General features: G+C 46.6%; 1 protein-coding gene across 5 annotated transcripts; it reads left to right on the plus strand.

The window, feature by feature from the left end:
• The first annotated feature begins 239 nt into the window (after positions 1-239).
• AFMID (arylformamidase) lies at positions 240-20,574 on the plus strand. 5 transcript variants are annotated; one of them, XM_059907056.1, is made up of 11 exons: positions 240-299; positions 2,237-2,327; positions 12,397-12,501; positions 12,583-12,631; positions 13,725-13,810; positions 13,906-13,978; positions 14,165-14,262; positions 14,514-14,592; positions 14,701-14,842; positions 15,052-15,156; positions 19,673-20,031. In XM_059907056.1, exons 1-11 carry the CDS (start codon positions 240-242, stop codon positions 19,703-19,705), a joined length of 921 nt encoding a protein of 306 aa, XP_059763039.1. In that variant the 3' UTR covers positions 19,706-20,031. The 5 variants fall into 5 exon arrangements, with proteins under 5 accessions (XP_059763039.1, XP_059763037.1, XP_059763036.1 ...); XM_059907053.1 differs by lacking the exon at positions 19,673-20,031 and adding an exon at positions 20,125-20,574 and having other exon boundaries at positions 244-299; XM_059907055.1 differs by lacking the exon at positions 19,673-20,031 and adding an exon at positions 16,065-16,214 and having other exon boundaries at positions 244-299.
• Positions 20,575-20,791: the final 217 nt, after the last annotated feature.

Genomic DNA, 20,791 nt, shown 5'->3' on the forward strand with positions numbered 1-20,791 from the left:
CGGCGCGCGGGCCAATCGGGAGCCGGCGCCGCCGGCCCGGAGCCAATCAGCGTGCGGCTGTGGGACCGGCGGGAGATTTGACCTCAGCCCGCCCCCTCGTGGGAGGGACCGGGAACGCGCGCAGCAGGTTCAGCTCACCAGGGCGGTGGGCGCGGCTCCCAGGGGCGGGGCCTGCTCGGAGTCCCGCCCTCCTGGCATAAAAAGGCGGCCCGGGCGCCTGTCGACTCGTACACAGCGGGATGGACGGCTTGGGTGGAGGTCCCAAGTGTGGGGCTCCCTGGAAGAGGATGTCTAAAGAGGTAGGCGGATCACTGGGAGAGGCTGGGGCTGAGGACTGTGGTTCAGAGATGAGATGGGGGTTGAGAGAAAAGTGTAGAACCACTTCTGTGGGCGCCGTTGATAGCCTACTGTGTGCCAGCTCCCAAAAGCTTTAGCACTGTGATTTATTGATATTTTACTTCTCGCCACAGGTAGGCTTTTGCTAGCCTGATTTTAAGGGTAGAGGAAATGGAAGCCCTGACTATGTTTTTTTACTTTTTTTTTTTTTTTGGCCGCACTGCGCGGCATGCGGGATCTTAGTTCCCTGACCATGGATCGAACCCGTGCCCCTGCAGTGGAAGCGCGGATTCCTAACCACTGGACCGCCAGGGAAGTCCAGCCCTGGCTATGTTAATATCCATAAACCGGGATGAGGTTGGGGCCGAAGTTCCGGACCCTAATCTGAGGTTGTGCAATGTGTGGAAGATGTGTCAGACCTGAAGGAGTAAATACCAGAGGGCTGGTATTTACTGCGGGATGGTTATAAGGGTTAGAAACGACATATGCAAAGCATTTGTTATGCTTATCATTCAGTTATAATTTCCTAACTAGTTTTCCTACATTTCAGGTAGTGGTTCTTTCTCTGGTCACGGACGCATCTAAGAATGTGGTGACAGTTACAGATACTGCCCCCAAGAAATCCTAACCTCTCTTTTTCGGTCTCTCTCTGTCTGTCTGTCTGTCTGTCTGTCTCTCTCTCTCTCTCTCTCTCTCTCTCTCTCTCTCTCTCTGTCTCACACATAGACACACACACACACCCCTATAATATCAGAACACTTTCAGAAACCCATTGCATTATCATTATTATAAATAATAGCAATAATAAAAGATGATGATGACAGCAGTCACAGAGTGTGCGAGGTATGACTGCAAACATCCGACGGGCATAGATTGTACAGATCCAAAGACCCCTGGCCAAGAACCCTGTTCAATGGGAAGAGGGGGAAACCCACGTTTGAGTGGTTAGCTTGACTTCATTTACATGCCTTATAGCTTTCAGCCTCACAAGAGATACAGCCTCACAAGGCTGAAAGCTATAAGTGAATCTGAATGAAGTAAAGTACTATTGTTTTGCCCATTATACAGATGAGGGAACTGACTGTAAGTAAGTTGCCCAGGGTAAGAGAGCCTGCAAGTGATGGAGCTTGGATGGCACTCAGCCCATCTGATTCCAGAGCCCAAGACCTTTCCATGAGGCCACCTGTCTTCAAATTTTCCAGTCCAGCCTTCACCTGTTTTTTTTGTTGTTGTTGTTTTGCCTCTGAGCCCTTTCTCCAAAACCTGGTTCCTTATTACTTTCTGCGTTAAGTCTGAACATCTTAGCTTGGCATTCAAGACCCTCCACCCCCCAGCCCCCGCTTCCCAGCCTCACCTCTGTGTTTCAGCAATCTGGCTGGTCAACATTTACAAACTGACCTTTGATTCCTTCCTCTTCACCTCTGTTTCATTGATTGTGCTGCGTCCACCTGCAGTCAGAATCATACCTTTTCAGGGAAGATCAGCTCTACATCACTTTCTCTGCAGTGGCCACCCCAGCTCCCTGGCTTCCTGTGGTCTTAGCTGCTGTAGAAGTGGTACCCATGATGGCATTAACTGGGACAGGTCTATGGGACCTCATTTCCCTGTAAGGCTGTACCGCTGGTTAAAGGCATGGCCATTGCTCTAGACCATGGATCTGGCAGCATCTGCAATGTCATATCTGAAACACCTAATTAGTTAGTGGGGGGAGAGTGGGGAGTGGGTTGCCAGGCTGGAGACTGGAGGGGCTTGAAGGAAGCTAAGGGCATCTATGAGCGCCCGAGATATCAGGGAAGGGGCTTCTCCAGGCCGAGAGGAGCATCCAGGCACGCGGAGGGGCGGGAGCACAGTCTGCGCGGAGGTCAAAGGTCTTATGGAACTTCGTGTCTGTGTCCCGTAGGAGCTGGAGAATCAGTACTCCCCCAGCAGATGGGTCGTCCGACTGGGAGCAGAGGAGGCCTTGAGGACCTACTCACAGATAGGAAACGAGGGTACGGGGGGATCTCTCTGTGGCCGCTTCAGGTGGACTTTAGCATGTGGCAGTGTTTCAGGATGCCGGGGTGGGGAGGAGGAGCCTCCCAGCCCCCGCCCCTCGGGACAGTTCCCAAAGTCCAGGCACCTCACCTGCTTGGGGCCAGGCGCCCAGGAGCCCTTGCTGCAGGGCTGCCAGAGGCAGGACAGGGGCAGTGACCCTGCTCAGCCAACCTGTCAACTATGCCCAGGCCCTAAGGCCACAGTGGCCCAGGGAAGTGGAGTGAAAAAAGGAATGTGGCTGCTGAATGTGGGATGTTGTTGCTATCTACAAAAAGCAAAGAAGTCTTTTTTTTTTTTTCCTTTAGAGAAATCAGGGCTTGGGAATCTGTAAGCTAGTGAAGTCTCAAGGTTAATTCCCGTCCCAGCCCTGGGTCTCTAGAGTGTTGTGCTGCCACCTTTTGAGCTGGGCTGGGCAGGCGGGCTCCGCGGGGGATGTGTGGGCGAGGGAGCAGCCAGCCTCGCCTCCAAGTCAGAAAACTGGATGTTGGCAAATGAGCTTTGTTTCAGCAGGCTGACTGGAGCTCCTGGGGTTGGTGGTTCTGCACACTAAGATAACCCAGCTGGAGGGACAGGCTAGTGGGGGTTTATTCCAGCACATTTCAGCGCCCTCCCTGTCCTGATAGGGGGTGGAGCTGTGTCCTGGGCACTTCAGAGTCCCCTACTGTGCCTAGCTCTGCACCAAATATGTCTCTATATACTCTATATATTTGAGTGTGCAGAGAAACCTATATGAACTGGTAGAAAACCTGTTTGTCTATCAGAATTGTCTTGAGGGAGAAAAGAGCTGACCCTGTAGAGAAAGGGAGTCTCTCATAAGAAGCAAGGGCTAAGAAGAGACTCTGAGGCTGTTGCCCTCAGAGACTGTCTTTAGCAATCCCTCCTGAGAAGCCCTATGGACAGCCTTACATTCACATCCTACCTCCCTTCCTATTTACGATGCTCCAGCTGGCCCAGAGGTGCCGCAGGTGCATCTGCCCCATTTCATTGGTGAAGAAGGTGAGACAACAGGGGTCATTAGGGCCAGGCGAGTGGGCAGACCCATGCATGCACAGGGTTGGAGGCTGTCTCTATTGGAAATGTTGATATTTCTTTCATCATGGACTTTTTGGCATTAATTTTGATTTTTAAAAATATTGCACTTAAATATTATCTTTGTATTGGTCAGCTCAGGCTGCCATAACAAAATGCCATAGACTGGGTGGTTTAAACAATAGGAATCTCTTTCTCCCAGTTCTGGAGGCTGAGAAGTCCAAGATCAACGTGCCAACTGAAAAAAGAAAAAAGAAAAAAAAAGGTGCCAAGTGATTTGGTTCCTTGGTGAGGGTACTCTTCCTGGCTTGCAGATAGACCCCTTTCCCCTGCATCCTCACATGACAGAAAGAGAGAGAAAGAAACGCTTGCTCTTCCTCTTCTTATGAGGCCACTAATCTCATCACAAGGGCTCCACCCTCATGACCTCAACTAAACCTAATTACCTCCCAAAGTCACCATCACATTAGGGTATGAATTTTTGGGAGGCACAAGCCTTCAGCCCATAACGATCCTCATTACTGAGTCTTTGGTGCCCCGCCCCATGCTGTGCCTGAGGTAAGTGTCTCACTCACCCCATCCTAGTCCTGCATGATGAGGTTAAATAACTCACCCAAGCACACGTGGCTAGGGACAGCCACCACTTCCCAGAGCTGAGCTTCCAGGTAAGAGGGGAGCAGGCTGACAAGGGGTGATGACAGGCAGGTGGAGTTGGTGGGTGCCCGCCAGCTGCCTCTCTTGGTGGAGTTCTCCAGACCTCTGGACTTGCAGATTGCCTCCTTAGAGTCAAACTCCCAGGAGATGGCGAAGGAATGTAAAGCGGAAAAAATGAACAGTGGAATCCCCCGCCAACCCAGAAAACCTCTCCACAAAGGTAGAAGAGAAAGAAAACATGATTTTTAATTGAGTAAGGAGATTGCAAAACCAGAAAGAAACCTCACCCTTTTATACAGCCGGGCTTATATCCCTAGAGCATGCCTGTTCTCAAAATCAGCATACCTGTGTTCAAGCAAGAGGACCTGAGGGCACTATCTACTGCACTAATCCGTCCTAATTCCATAAGGGTGGCCATCTGTGTTTGCAAATTGCCTTTATCCAGAGGAAGACAAGAAATTCCCATATCCTTAAGGCAAGAGGTGGTTTTGCAACTTGGAGCCAGGTGCCTGCAGACGTTAGGGTCCTGCCCTCCCATGGGGTATCTTGCTCGATAATTATATTTCAAAGGGAGAGCTCCCAGATCTTTGAGAAGAACGTTCCTAGGTTGTAAAACTGGCAAGAGACTCTTTCAGCTTTAAAAAATATTTACATATGGGGAATTCCCTGGCAGTCCAGTGGTTAGGACTCCACGCGGAGGGCCGGGGTTCAGTCCCTGGTATGGGAACTAAGATCCCACAAGCCGTGCAGCGATAGATAGATACATAGATAGATAGATAGATACAGAGATAGATAAAATATTTACACACATTCCCAAAGGGGTAGAGAAAGGATATTTGATGAGGTCTCCTAAAAATAAATGCTCTAAGAAAAGGGAGGAAGGTAAACTCTCTTTTCCTTTTTTGCACTACGGAGAATGAAATTGTTTTTCTTTTGATCTATATTCATTCTAACAGCGTCGACCTGTAACTTGCAGTGGGGACTGCCCTCTTCCAATGAGTAGGTCACTTTTATCCTCCACCAAGGCCTGGCCTCTCTCAGGCTGGGCACCTGGGGAGAGCTGCGTGAGCACGGGCAGAGGGAGGTTTGAAGAACTGTTTCCTCTACCAGTAGCTATTAAATTTGATTGACAAGACTCAGTAAAAACACATTGTACAAGTAGCTAAAGGAGGTATGTGTATAACCCGGCTTGGGGCACAGTTCCAAACTCCCATTCCCCCAAACCACGCCTCGCCCCAGGAGCACCAATCACCGGCGAGGTGGGTGGGGCCTCGTGATTGACAGCCCCTGCGACTGAGAGCCTCTCTGAGGTCCCCTCCTGCCTTTCAAGGCTGGGATTGTGCTTTTTCCTCTCCATCAGAAAAACCAAAGGAAGAAAACAAAAGCACACAAAATACAGGCCCCAATTTTGTTTTACTGTGATAAAATACACATAACATAAAATGTACCACTTTAACCATTGTAAAGTGTACAATTCAGCAGCATTTAGTACATTAACGATGTTGTACAAACATCTCCTCTATCTGGTTCCAACACATTTTCGTCACCCCAGAAGGAAAGCCCCTACCCGTTAAGCAACCCCCTGGCAACCACTGACTGCTTTCTGTCTCTATGGATTTTCCTATTCTGGACGTTTCATATAAATAGAATCCTACAAGATGTGGTCTTTTGTGTCTGGTGGCTTTCCCTTAGCATAATGTTTCCAAGGTCCATCCATGTTGTAGCAAGTCAGTGCTTCATTCCTTTTTATGGATGAATAATTTTCCATTGTATGGATGGACCACGTTTTGTTTATCCATTCATCCGTTGATGGACATTTGGGTTGTTTCCACCTTTTGGCGATTGTGAAAAGTGCTGTTGTGAACATTCATGCACAAGTTTTTGTTTGAAAGCCCTAATTTCTTATTAAGTTCAATAGACACAGCCATTCTACCAAACTGCATGTATTCCAAATGTTTACCTCCACCTTTTTACTTAGTTCGTCATGGACCAGTAGCAAACAGTGTGGGGCACCCATTGTCCACAGACCACATTGTAATAGCCCTGCTCTGCACTCTCTGAGGTTGGCTATTTTTAGGCAACAATTGTTTTCTGATTACAAAAGGAGCATTTGCTGATTGAAAAGGATTTTAGAAAATAAAACCGTCAATAATTGTCACCCATTGTTAACATTGGGATGTGGTTTCTTCTAGTCTCTTTTTTTCTCCTAGGAGAAAGCCTTCTGTATTTATAATGTGCAATCTTGTTTTTAATAGCATGAACAGCCTTAAAAATTATTTCTAGAAGAGATACTATGTATAAAATAGAGAAACAACAGGATATATTGTATAACACAGGGAAATATAGCCATTGTTTTGTAATAACTTTAAATGGAGTATAATCTATAAAATGTTGAATCACTGAGTTGTACACCTGAAACTAATATAATATTGTAAGTCAACTACACTTCAATTTTAAAAATTCTTTCTAACCCAAAAGAATTGAAAATAAGTTCTCAAACAAGTACTTGTACACACATGTTCATAGCATTACTCACAGTTGCCAAAAGGTGGAAACGGCCCAAATGTTCATCCACAGATGAATGGATAAACAAAATGTGCTATGTCCATACAATGGAATAGTTTTTGGCCCTAAAAAGTAATGAAGTACTGATACATACTAGAACATGGATGGACCCTGAAAACATAATGCTCAGTGAAGGAAGCCAGGAACAAAAGGTCACATTTATGTGAAATGTCCAGAATAGGGAAATCCATAGGAACAGAAAGCAGTGAGTGGTTGCCAGTGTCTGGGGTAAGGGGGGCTTGGGGAGACGCTGCTTAACGGGTAGGGGGTGTTCTTCTGGGGTGATGAAAATGTTTTGGAACTAGATAGAGGTGATGGTTGCATGACATTGTGAATGTGCTAAGTGCCACTGAATTGTTCACTTTAAAATGGTTAATTTTTTAAAATTTGTTTATTTATTTATTTTTGGCTGTGTTGGGTCTTTGTTGCTGCACAGTCTTTCTCTAGTTGTGGCGAGCGGGGGCTACTCCTCGTGGCGGTGCGCGGGCTTCTCATTGTGGTGGCTTCTCTTGTTGTGGAACACGGGCTCCAGGCGCGCAGGCTTCAGCAGTTGTGGCACGTGGGCTCAGTAGTTGTGGCTCGCGGGCTCTAGAGCGCAGGCTCAGTAGTTTTGGCGCACGGGCTTAGTTGTTCCATGGCATGTGGGATCTTCCTGGACCAGGGATCAAACCTGTGTCCCCTGCATTGGCAGGTGGATTCTTAACCACTGCGCTACCAGGGAAGTCCCTAAAATAGTTAATTTTGTTATGTGAGTTTCACCTCAATAAATTATTTTTAATCTTTCGCAGCACTACCACTTCTCTCTGTCTGTCCATCTGCAAATCCTCATGCCCCGGGGGCACGGGGCACTGTGCTAGGTGCTGGGAAGAAGGGGGAGCCTTTGTCTTCTCTCCTGACCCCTCCCCTCTCCACTTCTTCAGCCTGTGCCACTCTGCTGGTTTCCACTCCCTCCTCCTGGAAAACTTGGTTTTTCTCTGACTTTGGTTGTCACAGATTTGGCTACGAACTCACTGTGACTGAGCCCCAGAACCCCACCCCACTGACCTCCCCCAGCTTCTCCAGCTTGTCCACTGGTTCTGGCAGACACTCCCTCCCCGTTTGTGTTCACTGCTCTAAACATCCCATATTCTACATATTCATCCCTCCCCCCCCCCCCCGCCCACTCCCTAGGAGCCACTGATCTTTTCACTGTTTCCATGGTTTTACCTTTTCCAGAATGTCCTAGAGTTGGAATCATACACTATGTAGCCTTTTCAGATTCTGGCTCATTTTTATAGCACATGTTACCACCTGACATCTTTCTGTAACTGCTTGTCCCCCACACTAAGGGGTAAGCCACATGTGATTTGGATTTTTTTTATTATTTTGTCATTATGATATACCAAAATGGGCACAGGCTGCTGCTTATATAAGTATTTGTTTGCTAAATGAATTAAAAGACTGGGGGAGAATAGTTCTGAAACTAGATGGAGGCTGATGGGCCCCAGCCTCCTCTTAAATTGCTGCCACAGACGTGATGAACCCTTGTCTTCAGCTTTCCGTGACTGTCTGATGGGTCTCCCCGCCCCACGCCTGCATTAGTCTCTAGGGTCTCTGGCCCCTGCTCCCCCTAATTGCTCTCACACAATGCTCAGTTGGGTCCAGGGACCTGGAGTTTCTCTCTGTAAGAGCTGTGACACTTTGAACGGTGACTAATAGAAACCGAAGTTTTGCTTTTTCTAAAAAGGAAGTTTGTAATAGGGTTTATGCTGAGGTGTCTTGTTGAAGCCCTCCTGCGCTGCCTGTAGGTGCAGCGCCTGGAGGGCTGGCGGGATTCACGCTCTGGAGGAGGCAGTGGGTCCCCCCATTCTCTGTCCTCGCAGCCAGCTGCCTGCCATCACCGTCACGCCACCTCCTGAAGAGAGGCAGTTTCTCTGGCTCAGGGTCAGTTGGGTTTTTTAATACTGGAGGAAGACTTTTTTATGCATGATAACGAACATCGATAGCTGCTTGGTTTTAATTGCTCTTCAACTTAGGGCATAAATTGCATCATATTTTTCTTAGTTTTGGCACAGCATAAATCTTGCTGGTCCACGTACACTTCCAGGACGCTTGCGTTAATTAAATTTCTCCCCTTTGCTGAGCCTGCTGTGTTGACGAGCTTGTCGGGCACAAACACCTTCACACGGTGCTGGTGGGAGGGTGGTTGGCAAACCCCTCAGAGGAGGCGAGCAGGGGAGCTCCAGGGCCTTTGGGGGGAGTGTGGGGGCTGTTATGGACCGAGTTTTGTGTCTCCCCAAAATTCACATGTAGAAGCCCTAACCCCTACTGTAGCTGTGTTTAGAGGTGGGGCCTCTAAGGAAGTAATGAAGGTTAAATGAAGTCGTAAGGATAGGGTCCTGATCCAGTAGGATTATTAGAAGAGACGCAGAGGGTTCCTCTCCCTAGAGAGGGGGAGAGCTCCTCCCGAGCACAAAGAGGCCACGGGAGCGCACAGTGAGAAGGTCATCTGCCACCCCCGGGGAGGGACCTCACCAGACATCACCCCAGCTGGCACCTTGACCCTGCCTTCCAGTGTCCAGAACTGGGCGAAATAGATGTCTGTCGTCGAAGCTCCCCCCACTGTATGGCATTTCGTTAAGGCAGCCTCAGCAACTAAGACGGGAGGCTCAGATTGAATTTGCGCCTCAGAACAACAGGATGTGATGCTTGTTATACCCGGCGCACACGTGTGGCTGGAGGGAGTCCTGGTGAAAGCAGGGGAGTGGAGAGGGACTGTCCCTGCTTCCAAGGGAGTAGTGAAGGGGATCCAGGGTGGTCTCAGTAGGGGTGGGGAGAAGACTCAGGATTCAGGATAAGCAGAGAGGGAGCCAGGAGTATTTACTGGTGATCAGATGTGGTTTGTTTGGCCTAAAAACTGTCACTACTGGTTAAATAAATTAAGGTGCAGCCATAGGATGGAATAGCAAGTTAACTGTTTATGAAAAAAAGAAAAGAACGAGGAAGCTGTCTATGTACCGATTGGGAAAGCTCTCCAAGAAATATGAAGTGAAACAGGCAGGGCAGAAATGTATTTCATACGCTGCCCTTTGGATTAAAGGGAGAGAGAGTCCATATCCGTATTAATAATAACAGTCACCTTGGCAGGGTTATTTCATGCAAATGCCTGTTGTATATTTTTTTAACCATATAAACATATTATTTCTTCAAAAGAAAAATGAATGGCATTTCATTTATTTTTTAAGTTAATGCTCAGATAGCTCATAACTTTCACAGATTAAATTCCCGTCAACTTTTCAACGCAACTTACATGATGTGATGAAATTCTGAAAAAAGCACTTCAAGTTATAATCGCAAATGCAATGCATTTGATTTGCTTAACAGAATCTCCTGGTTCTAATCAAGTAAAATGTACCTATTTAATAATGGATTGATTCAGTTAAGTGCGTCCTGCAGAGTGGTCTGCACCCAGCGTGGCACCTGGGGGCAGGTGAAGCCTGTTTGGGTCTGATCCTTGTAGAAGTCACACATCAGGCTCTGAGCAGTTGGTCGCTTGAAGCTTTAGGAGATCGGAAGCCCCCTTCCACCCCTCCATGGGAGAGGGAGTGGGAGCCCACAGAACACAGCCTCGTCCCTCTCCCAAGAAGCCTCCCCCTGGCCTTGTTCCCTCACTCAAGGGTGGGGTGTTGGTGATGGCAAAATTGGTTTTTCGGCCACCTCACCTGTCCTGCAGAGGCAGCCTCGTCCCTGCTTTTGGCACGTGGGAAACTTGGCATCTGCCATCATTTTTATTTCTCTTGGCCTTGAGCGGTCCAGCAGAAATGGAGGCGGCCCATTTTAACAGTTTATTCACACTTGCATAAACACAATCTATGCAAACTATCTTCATCTACCTAGTTTGCCCTTTCTGGAATTGCAGAATCACCCAACCCAAGGGAGCCCTGATGGGTATTTTTGGGAAGGGGCCTGTGGGCGGGGGGACCATGGCCACCGAGGTTGGGGATCTGGAGGCTTCCAGGAACATGGATCCCAAGTTGAAGGTCTCTTCCCACCAATCTTCAGTATCAGAAAGATTGCAGTGTTCGTGCTGTAGGGTATTTGTGTAACCTGCTTTCGCTCTTTACATGGCAAAATACTCTCCCTCCAGTATTTCCTTTTTGATTAATGCATTTTGGGTCCTGTTTATGTAATCCTTGCCTAGTCCAACCAAGGTCATTAGGATTTCCTATTTTCTTTTCTAAAAGCTTTATTGTCTTCGCTTTCACATTTAAAGCTGTGGTCCATCTGGAATTGATCTGGTGTGGTGTGAGGTAGGGATCAAGAAACTTTTTTTTCTTCTTTCAGATATTCAATTGACCCAACACTACTTACTGAAATATTTATTCATTACATAATTTTCTTTTTCTTTCTTTTTTTTACACACTTTTCTTTTTAAAAATTAATTTTTATTGGAATATAGTTGCTTTACAATGTTGTGTTAGTTTCTGCTGTACAGCAAAGTGAACCAGCTATACATATACATGTATCCCCTCTTTTTTGGATTTCCTTCCCATTTAGGTCACCACAGAGCATCACAGTTTTCTTTTTTTTTGGCTGCACCACACAGCTTGTGGGATCTTAGTTCTCTGACCAGGGATTGAACCCAGGCCCTCGGCAGTGAAAGTGCGAGTTCTAACCACTGGACCACCAGGGAATTCCCTACACAATTTTCTTTTAAGTGGTTATGATGTACCAGGTCCTGGGTGTACAGAGGTGGGCAAAGCAAAGCCCTTGTCTTCTCAGAGCTTATGTTCTAGTTAGGGTGACAGACAGACAGCAAACAAGTGAAAAATATATGAAGGATTAATGAATGCTGGGATAAAAAATAAAGGAGAGAAAGGGGATATACCATAATGTACTTTACCTGTTTTCTATTGTAGATCCCTTGGGCTGTGTCCAATGTTTTGCTGTCATAAATAGCATTAGTGTGGGCATCTTTAAAACAAGCCCTTAAGAATATTTCTGATTATTTCCTTATAATAAATGTATGGATAAGGACTTATGCATCAAGGAATATGATCTTCTTGGGCTTTGATACATATTTCCAAGTTGCCCCCCAGGAAGAACTTACCAGTTTACACTCTCTGGCACCCAGTGGTGGAGGGAGCTGAGCTTCCTGGGTTTCAGTGATGGAAGTGGGGCCTTGAGGGGACATTGTTTACTGCAACATGAACATACAGAGTCCCATCCCACCTCTAGGCCTTTGCCTTTGGTATTTAATTTACTTATGGTAAATTACGTAAATGTACTTCCTCCTTTCTCCCGACCCCAGTCCTAGCCAATTTTCACATCCCTCTGACCTCTCCCATCATGGCACTCAATTATATATTCATATTGTTTTATTATCTATTTATTTCAAGTGATTTTATATCTTAGTTCCTAGAAGGTTATTTTTCCAAATACTTGGAAAAGTTTATACTTCCCAGAACACATAGCCAAGTGTAACACACACAATAAGCATGTAATAAAGTAGTGGTCGAAATGGTGCCTATCAGAACTGCCAGCTCACCAGAGACAGATGTCACAGGTAGTACTGGCCCCCACTTGGATGGGCCAGTCTGATTTCTTTGTAACTATGCACCTGTGGGATGCTTCAGACCCCAGCCCCGATTACCATGAGGACTTGGGGAAGCACTGATAGCTGGAGCTAACTGGTCAACCCAAAGGGGCTTTCGGCAAAAAGGTTTCTGCCTGAAATAAAATAGAGGTTGCTGCTGCCTGAGGTTGTGCTGACAGCGACTTGTCCATTTCTGGAGACAGCTACCAAGAGGGCCCAGGCCACCGGGAGGAACCTGCTCGATGTCCCCTATGGAGACGGCGAAGGGGAGAAACTGGACATCTACTTTCCTGAGGCAGTGTCTGAAGGTAAGCGGGGGCTAGTGGTCCCCCTTGGATATCAGCTGGGAGCCCTGCCTCGGCCTACATGCCCTTTGTTTTGTCCTACAGCCTTGCCGTTCCTCGTGTTTTTTCATGGAGGATACTGGCAGAGCGGAAGGTGAGTCAGGGGATTTGGATGAATGGAGAAAAAGGGAGATTCATCTTTGCCTGGACTCTTCATTTCCTAGGGCTGCTGCAACAACTTACCACAAACTTGGGTGCTTCCAACAACAGAAATGTCTTACCTCACAGTTCTGGAGGTCAGAAGTCTGAAATTCATCAAGGTGTGGGCAGGGCCGCGCTCCCTCCGAAGGCTCTGGGGGAGGACCCGTTCTCATCTCTTGCAGCTTCTGGGGGGTCCGGGTCTTTCTCGCCTTGTGGCCGCATCACTTCAACCTCAACTTTCATCTTCACATGGTCTTTGTGTGTCTGTATTTCAATCCTCCCTCTCCTTTCTTTTACAATGTCACCAGTCATTTGATTTAAGGCCCATCCTAAATCTGGGATGATGCCATCTCAAGATTCTGAATTATATTTGCATAGCCCCTATTCCAAATAGGGTCACATTTGCAAGTACTGGGGTTTAGGATTTGGACATGTTTTTTGGGGGGACGCTATTGGATTCACTATACCCAGTGAAAAGCCTGTTCAGTCTACTCTAATCAAATGGAAAACCACAGTGACTAACCATCCCAGTTTGCTCAGAACTGAGTGGTTTCCCAGGACCTGGGGCTTTCAGTGGTAAAAAAAGAGAGAGTCCCAGGCAAACTGGGACCACGGGTCATCCTAAGATAAGCAGAGGGGAATTTGGGATCTTCAGGGACACTGTTGTTCCCTAGGATCTTACTAAGGAGTTGCCTGTTATAGGATCTACTGCCCTTCAAGCATATCATCTTAATGCTACATTTATTGCATTTTTACCCTTTGCTTTGTGAAGCTCTCTACATGTCTCACCTCCTTCAATTCTCAAAAACAGCACCCTAAGGGAAAGAACATAATCGTTCCTATTTTACAGAGGAGGAAATCAGGCTTAGAGGTTAAATATAGTCTCTAGGGTCCCATAGCTAGCATGTGATGTGGTAAGGACAAAGCCCCCCTTCTTCCCTTACTGCACCAGGTCAGAGAGGGGCAGTGCTCTGGGTGGACAGGCCACAGAAGCAGCCTAGTGACCAAGCGGCCTCCAGTTGTCATGTCTTTGTCTCCTTCTGCAGTAAAGACTCGTCAGCCTTCATGGTCAGCCCACTGACAGCACAGGGAGTGGCTGTGGTGATAGTGGCTTATGACATTGCCCCCAAAGGTAACGAGGGTAGTCTTGCAGGTGCAAGGGCTGGTGGGCTTTGGAGGGGAGAGGGCCCCCAGCGGAGCCTGACATAGCTCCTACCCTCTGCACAGGCACCCTGGACCAGATGGTAGACCAGGTGACCCAGAGCATCGTGTTTGTCCAGAAACAGTATCCAGGCAACCAGTGGGTATCACTGTCGATTTTCCTTTTGTCAGACTGAGTGGGAGGACAGTGGATTAAGCTTCTTGGATGCAGCCCAACTGCCCCCTCTGGCTTTGGAGCAGAGGGCAAATTGGGGCTCCTTGATACTGGCCTGTTGCTTTGGTTATACTGAATGCAAACCCAGCTCTCTGCTCTGACCCACCCAAGGGGAATTTACCTGTGTGGACACTCAGCTGGGGCCCACCTCGCCGCCATGATGCTCCTGGCCAACTGGACCAAGCGTGGAGTCACGCCCAACCTCAAAGGTTTCCACGGGGACTGAGCCTGGCTGGGCAGCGTTCACCCTCCCCTGATGGGCCTGAGGGTCTGTAACAGCTGCTTGAAATGTCAACAGCTGTGAGTGGCTTGACCTCGGGGCTTTGAGCCTGGGTAGCTGGGCCTGCTTTGCTTCTTCTCTGCCCCCTACCCTGGTCTTGCCGCACTGGCCCTGGAGGCGGGCTGGCCCCATCTTGCCCCACCTGCAGCCTGGCTCTGTGACTGTCCTTTACCTTCACAGGCTTCTTCCTGGTGAGTGGGATCTATGACCTGGAGCCTGTCATGCACACCTCTGAGAACGCCCCTCTCCTCACAACCCTGTGAGTCACTTGTCCCCTCGTCCCCCAGCTGGCCTGCAGCCTGCGAGGAGGGCCAGGGGTGCAGCAAAGGCTTCTCTCTGTCCTGACCACACCTACTCCCTGCACCAGGGAGGACGCTCAAAGGAACAGCCCCCAGTGGCGCCTGAAGACAAGCCCAACGCAGCCTGTGGACCTAGCCTGCCGCGTCCTGGTGACTGTGGGCCAACACGACAGCCCCGAATTCCACCGACAGTCCAGGGAATTTTATCAGGTACCCCCAGCACCCTGCTTTTGGCTCGAGGTTGAGGGTCATGCAGTCTTATTATCTTCCTGTTTATTTCACCCAAACGGACCCCACGACACCAGTCATTTCTTCCATAAATACTTAGCACCTGGTATGTGCCAGGCAGCTGCGAGAGCCCCTCTCCCCGCAACCCCCCACAGCCTCATGCTTCCTCTCCCCTCGTTTCTCCTACTCAGACTCTGCGCCGAGGAGGGTGGAAAGCCTCCTTTGAAGAGCTCCACGACGTGGATCACTTTGAAATCCTTTGGAACCTAACCCAGAAGGACTACGTGCTCACCCAGGTGGGGCGCATCCCTTCACTGTGGACAGAATGCGTCCTGCTGTAGCCCCTACACATAAGGCGAGGTGGCCAGGCAGGGGGCATGGAGAGTCACCTCTCTGGCTCTTTGGCGTCCAGGAGGTTGGGGGACTTGATGATAGGGGCTGAGTGCCACGCTTGCTTCCTGTACTTCACCTCCCTCTGAAACAGCCCCAGGTGACCTGCAGAGGCTGGTCCTGGGCACACAGGTGGGATCTGCATGGGGCTGTGGTGTGGATGGAGACAGGCAGGTACGAGAAAGTATTAGCCTGTTCGTGTGTAAGCATAAAAGCAACACCAACTCCGTGGGGAAAGGAGGGATGGAGTTGACCACATAAATGTTTATTACAATTTTAATGTGGAGAATCCTTTTAAAAGTCTAAGGATGAAAAGGAACCTTCCTACACTGTTGGTGTGAATGTAAATTGATACAGCCACTATGTAGAACAGCATGGAGGTTCCTTAAAAAACTAAAAATAGAGTTACCATATGATCCAGCAATCCTACTTCTGGGCATATACCTGGAGAAAACTATAATTCAAAAAGATACATGCACCCCAGTGTTCATAACAGCACTATTTATAATAGCCAAGAAGCAACCTAAATGCCCATCAACAGATGAATGGATAAAGATGTGGTATATATATATATACATATATATATATATATATATATGTATATATATATATTAGTCAGCCATAAAAAATAATGAAATAATGCCATTTGCAGCAACATGGATGGATCTAGAGATTATCATACTAAGTGAAGTAAATCAGACAGAGAAAGACAAATATCTCATGATATCACTTATATGTGGAATCTTAAAAAATGATACAGGGACTTCCCTGGTGGTGCAGTGGTTAAGAATCTGCCTGCCAATGCAGGGGACAGGGGTTTGATCCCCAGTCCAGGAAGATCCCACATGTCGCGGAGCAGCTAAGCCCGTGCGGAGCAACTAAGCCTGTGCGCCACAACTACTGAGCCCGCGTGCCACAGCTACTGAAGCCCACGCTCCTAGAGCCCATGCTCCGCAACAAGAGAAGCCACCACAATGAGAAGCCCGCGCACCACAACGAAGAGTGGCCCCCGCTCGCCGCAACTAGAGAAAGCCTGTGCGCAGCAACGAAGACCCAACGCAGCCAAAAACTAAATTAAAAAAACAAATTAAAAAAAAAAAATGATACAAATGAACTTATTTACAAAACAGAAATAGACTCACAGACATAGAAAACAAACTTATGGTTACCAAAGGGAAAGCGGGGGGGATAAATTAGGAATTTGGGTTTAACCTATACACACTACTATATATGAAATAGAAAACCAACAAGGACCTACTGTATAGCACAGGGAACTATATTCGATATCTTGTAATAACCTATATTAGAAAAGAATTTGAAAAAGAATATATATATTATATATATATATAACTTAATCACTTTACTGTATACCTGAAACACAGTAAATCAACTATATTTTTATTTATTTATTTATTTTAAAAAAATTTTACTTATTTACTGGCTGCACCAGGTCTTACTTGCGGCATGCGTGCTCTTAGTTGCAGCATGTGGGATCTAGTTTCCTGACCAGGGATCGAACCTGGGCCCCCTGCATTGGGAGCATGGAGGCTTAACCACTGGACCACCAGGGAAGTCCCGACTATACTTCAATTTAAAAAATTATTTTTAAAAAGTCAAAGGCTAGATTGGGGAAAATATTTGCCATGGACCCGGAAAATATACAGTTACTACTTTTTTTCTTTTTTTTCTGGGAAAGTGGGTACCTGATTAACTTTACTTTTTTTTTTTTTTATATTTACTTCTTTTTCCTCCAGTTTTATTGAGATATAATTGACATACAGCACTGTATAAGTTTAAGGTGTACAGCACAATGATTTGACTTACAAACATCATGAAATGAACCACAATAGGTTTAGTGAACCTCCATCATCTCACAGATACAAAAGAAAAGAAAAAACAGTATTTTTCCCTTGTGATGAGAATTCTTAGGATTTACTCTTAACAACTTTCATATATAACATAGAGCAGTGTTAATTATTTTTTAAAGGCTTTTTTAAAAAATTTAAGTAATTAATTTATTTATTTTTGGCTGTGTTGGGTCTTCGTTTCTGTGCAAGGGCTTTCTCTAGTTGCGGCGAGCGGGGGCCACTCTTCATCGCGGTGCGCGGGCCTCTCACTACCGCGGTCTCTCTTGTTGCGGAGCACAGGCTCCAGACGCGCAGGCTCAATAGTTGTGGCTCACGGGCCTAGTTGCTCCGCGGCATGTGGGATCTTCCCAGACCAGGGCTCGAACCCGTGTCCCCTGCATTGGAAGGCAGATCCTCAACCACTGCGCCACCAGGGAAGCCCCGAGCAGTGTTAATTAAATTTATCATGTTGTACATTACATCCCGAGTGCTTATTTATCTTCCAACTGGAAGTTTGTACCTTTTACCACCTTCCTCCAATTCCCCCTCCCCCCCACTCCCAATTAGTTGCCACCTCAATAGGACTTTTTTTCTAAATATTTTTTAAAATTATTTATTTACTTATTTATTTATTTTTGGGTTCATTGGGTCTTCGTCGCAGTGCACGGGCTTCTAATTGCGGCAGCTTCTCTTGTTGTGGAGCATGGGCCCTAAGCACGCTGGTCAGTAGTTGTAGCACGCTGGCTTCAGTAGTTGTGGCATGCAGGCTCATTAGTTGTGTCTCACAGGCTCTAGAGCGCAGGCTCAGTAGTTGTGGCTCACGAGTTTAGTTGCTCCACGGCATGTGGGATCTTCCTGGACCAGGGCTTGAACCCGTGTCCCCTGCATTGGCAGGCAGATTCTTCACCACTGTGCCACCAGAGAAGTCCCTCCATAAGCTTTTATAGCGTTCAGTTTTAATTCACATAGTTAATATCCTTACCACACAAAGAGCACTTTGAAATCAATAACAACAGTTTTTTTAAATTGAAATTTAGTTGATTTACAATATTAGTTTCAGGTGTGTAACATAGAGATTTAATATTTTTATATAGCCTATACTCCATTTAAAGTTATTATAAAATATTGGCTATATTCCCTGTGCTGTACAATATAACCTTGTAGCTTATTTATTTTATACATAGTATCAGTAGTTTGTACCACTTAATAAGAGCAGGTCTTATTTCTCTTTAAGAACAGAAATAAATAGAAAAAACGGACAAAAAAATAAGTGATAATTCAAAAAGAAATATAAATGGCCAGTAAACCTGGGGGAAAAGTAAGCTGCATTAGTGATCATAGGAATGTAACTGAAATGGGACTTCCCTGGCGGTCCAGTGGTTAAGACTTCGCCTTCCAATATAGGGGGTGCAGGTTCAATTCTGGTCGGGGAGCTAAGATCCCACATGCCTCACGGCCAAAATACCAAAACATAAAACAGAAGCAATATTGTAACAGATTCAGTAAAGACTTTAAAAGTGGTCCACATCCAAATCTTTAAAAAAAAAGAAAGAAAGAAATGTAACTGAAAATGAGTCCTTTCCCACCTCTCACAGGAAATGTTCTAGTTATAATAGTGCCCAGCGCTGGTGAAGACACAGTGAAGGGGGCCTCCCCCTCCCCATCCTGAGGGTGGGAGCACACGTTGGCCTGGTGTTTCGGGAGTGCAGCCTGGCAATAGGGACCCAAATCCACTGACCCAGTAATTCTGCTGCTTGGAATTTGTCTTCAGGATAATCAGAGAAACATAGAAAGATGGTCTCTGTAGCTTTATTAATGTTCTAAACTTGGAAATAACCTAAATGTCTAATGAGGTTAAATTATGATATAATCAGGTAACAGAGTGAAGTTTGTGAAAATTAGTTAGGACATGTCAAATTGCTTCAGAGGTAAGAGCAAAAACACAAAAATTAACTGGCCTAGTATCTTCCTAGTTTTATGATACATAGATAGCTAGACCCTTAGAGGCATATATATGCATCCGAAAAAACCGTTTACCAGTGGTGTTACAATGGATTTTAAAAATCAATTTCCACATTTTCTACCATGAACGTGTATTACTTTTTTTTAACTGGGGAAAAACAAGCACCCAATAAATGACATCTCTTAAAGAAACCTAATAAATATTTTAGATTTGGAGGGCCATATGGCCTGTGACAAAACTACCCAACTCTGCCATTTTTGTTCAAAAGCCGCCAGAAACAATTCATAGGTGAATAAATGTGGCTTTGCTCCAGTAAAACTGTACTTATGGATGCAGAAATTTGAATTTTATGGAATTTTTACATGTCACAAAAATATTTTTTTGATTTTTTTTCCAACTGTTTAAAAATGTAAAGCCATTCTTAGCTCATGGGTCATACAAAAATGGGCAATGAGTGGGCGACATTTCAAGTGAGAGATGGGAAAGGACTCATTTAAATTACGTTTCTATGATCGAAAATGTAGCCTGTTTCTTTAATCAAATTCCTCCCAAGAGATCCTCACAAGAGCCTCTCCAACTCTGGAGCTTTTGTATCTTTCCCTCCTGCTGCAGATTATTCTGAAAACAATCTTCCAGGAGTCCTGATGACACCTGAACCCCCGCCGCCAGCATGCACCCCGACTTGTGAAACTTCTCCCAAGGGCTCAACTGCTTCCCTTTCTTGCCGGCCTCAGCTTTCCCTGTGCCCAGCAGCGCCTCTGTTTGTCCACCCACCCCGGCCAGGGTCCATTCCCCTCACTGCTCTGAACACGAGTACAAATCTCCATGGCCTGCCCCTGGCCTGGATCGAGCGGGTTCCAGGGAAGGTCTGGCCCAGGTCCACGCCGTGTGTGATACCCAGAGTCTGGCCCCCAGTCTGCTGAGAGGGTGAAACAAAAGTGACAACTCCCAACCAAAATGAAGAGGAAGAGCTCCCCAAACCAGTTTTTGTTCTGTGTTTTTGTTTCACTCCTTCGTCTACTCTGTCCTGGGCTCCACCTGACGTCTGGATTCGTCCCGGAAAGCCCTGGGATTTTATCCTTGGGGCTAACACCTTGACTGACAGGACAGTGACATCCACAGGTAGGACACACTTCCTCTGCCACTCCCCCCCACACACAGGGGTGTGTGTGCAGTTAGTTCCCAAGGAGCCAGCTGGGTCCACCCACCATCCACCGCACCCCTCTCTCACCCACTCTGAATAGCTAGCAGTTCAAGAATGATTGATTATAGCGAAAATAGGTAATAGCCTAAATATGCATCAGTAGGGAGTAAGTACATCTGAGCAGCCGACCATCATTAGAAAGGGGTCTGTGTTTATAACTGGGGACACCTCCAAGACATACTATTACCTGACGAAGAGCAAGATGCTCAGCGATGCAATATCGTACCATCTCAACAGCATTACCTCATACTCACAAAATGACACGTTTCTATGTGTGCACACGAGTGTGTGAATGCAGAGAAAAAGTTTGGGGAGGCTCCACACCTAACACCTCTGCTGCCCTCTGGGGAGGGAAGTGGCATTGGGAACATGAGGAGGGGGTGTTTTGGCTTTATCTGGATTCTTTGGACCTTTTAGGATAAGAATGTAATGAGGCAAAAAACCCCTAATGAGACCTAATTACAATTTAAAAGCTTTTGCACAGCAAAGAAAACCATCAACAAAATGAAAAGACGACCTACTGAATA

This window comes from Balaenoptera ricei, chromosome 20 (genome assembly GCF_028023285.1).
Source record: "Balaenoptera ricei isolate mBalRic1 chromosome 20, mBalRic1.hap2, whole genome shotgun sequence".
NCBI lineage: Eukaryota > Metazoa > Chordata > Mammalia > Artiodactyla > Balaenopteridae > Balaenoptera > Balaenoptera ricei.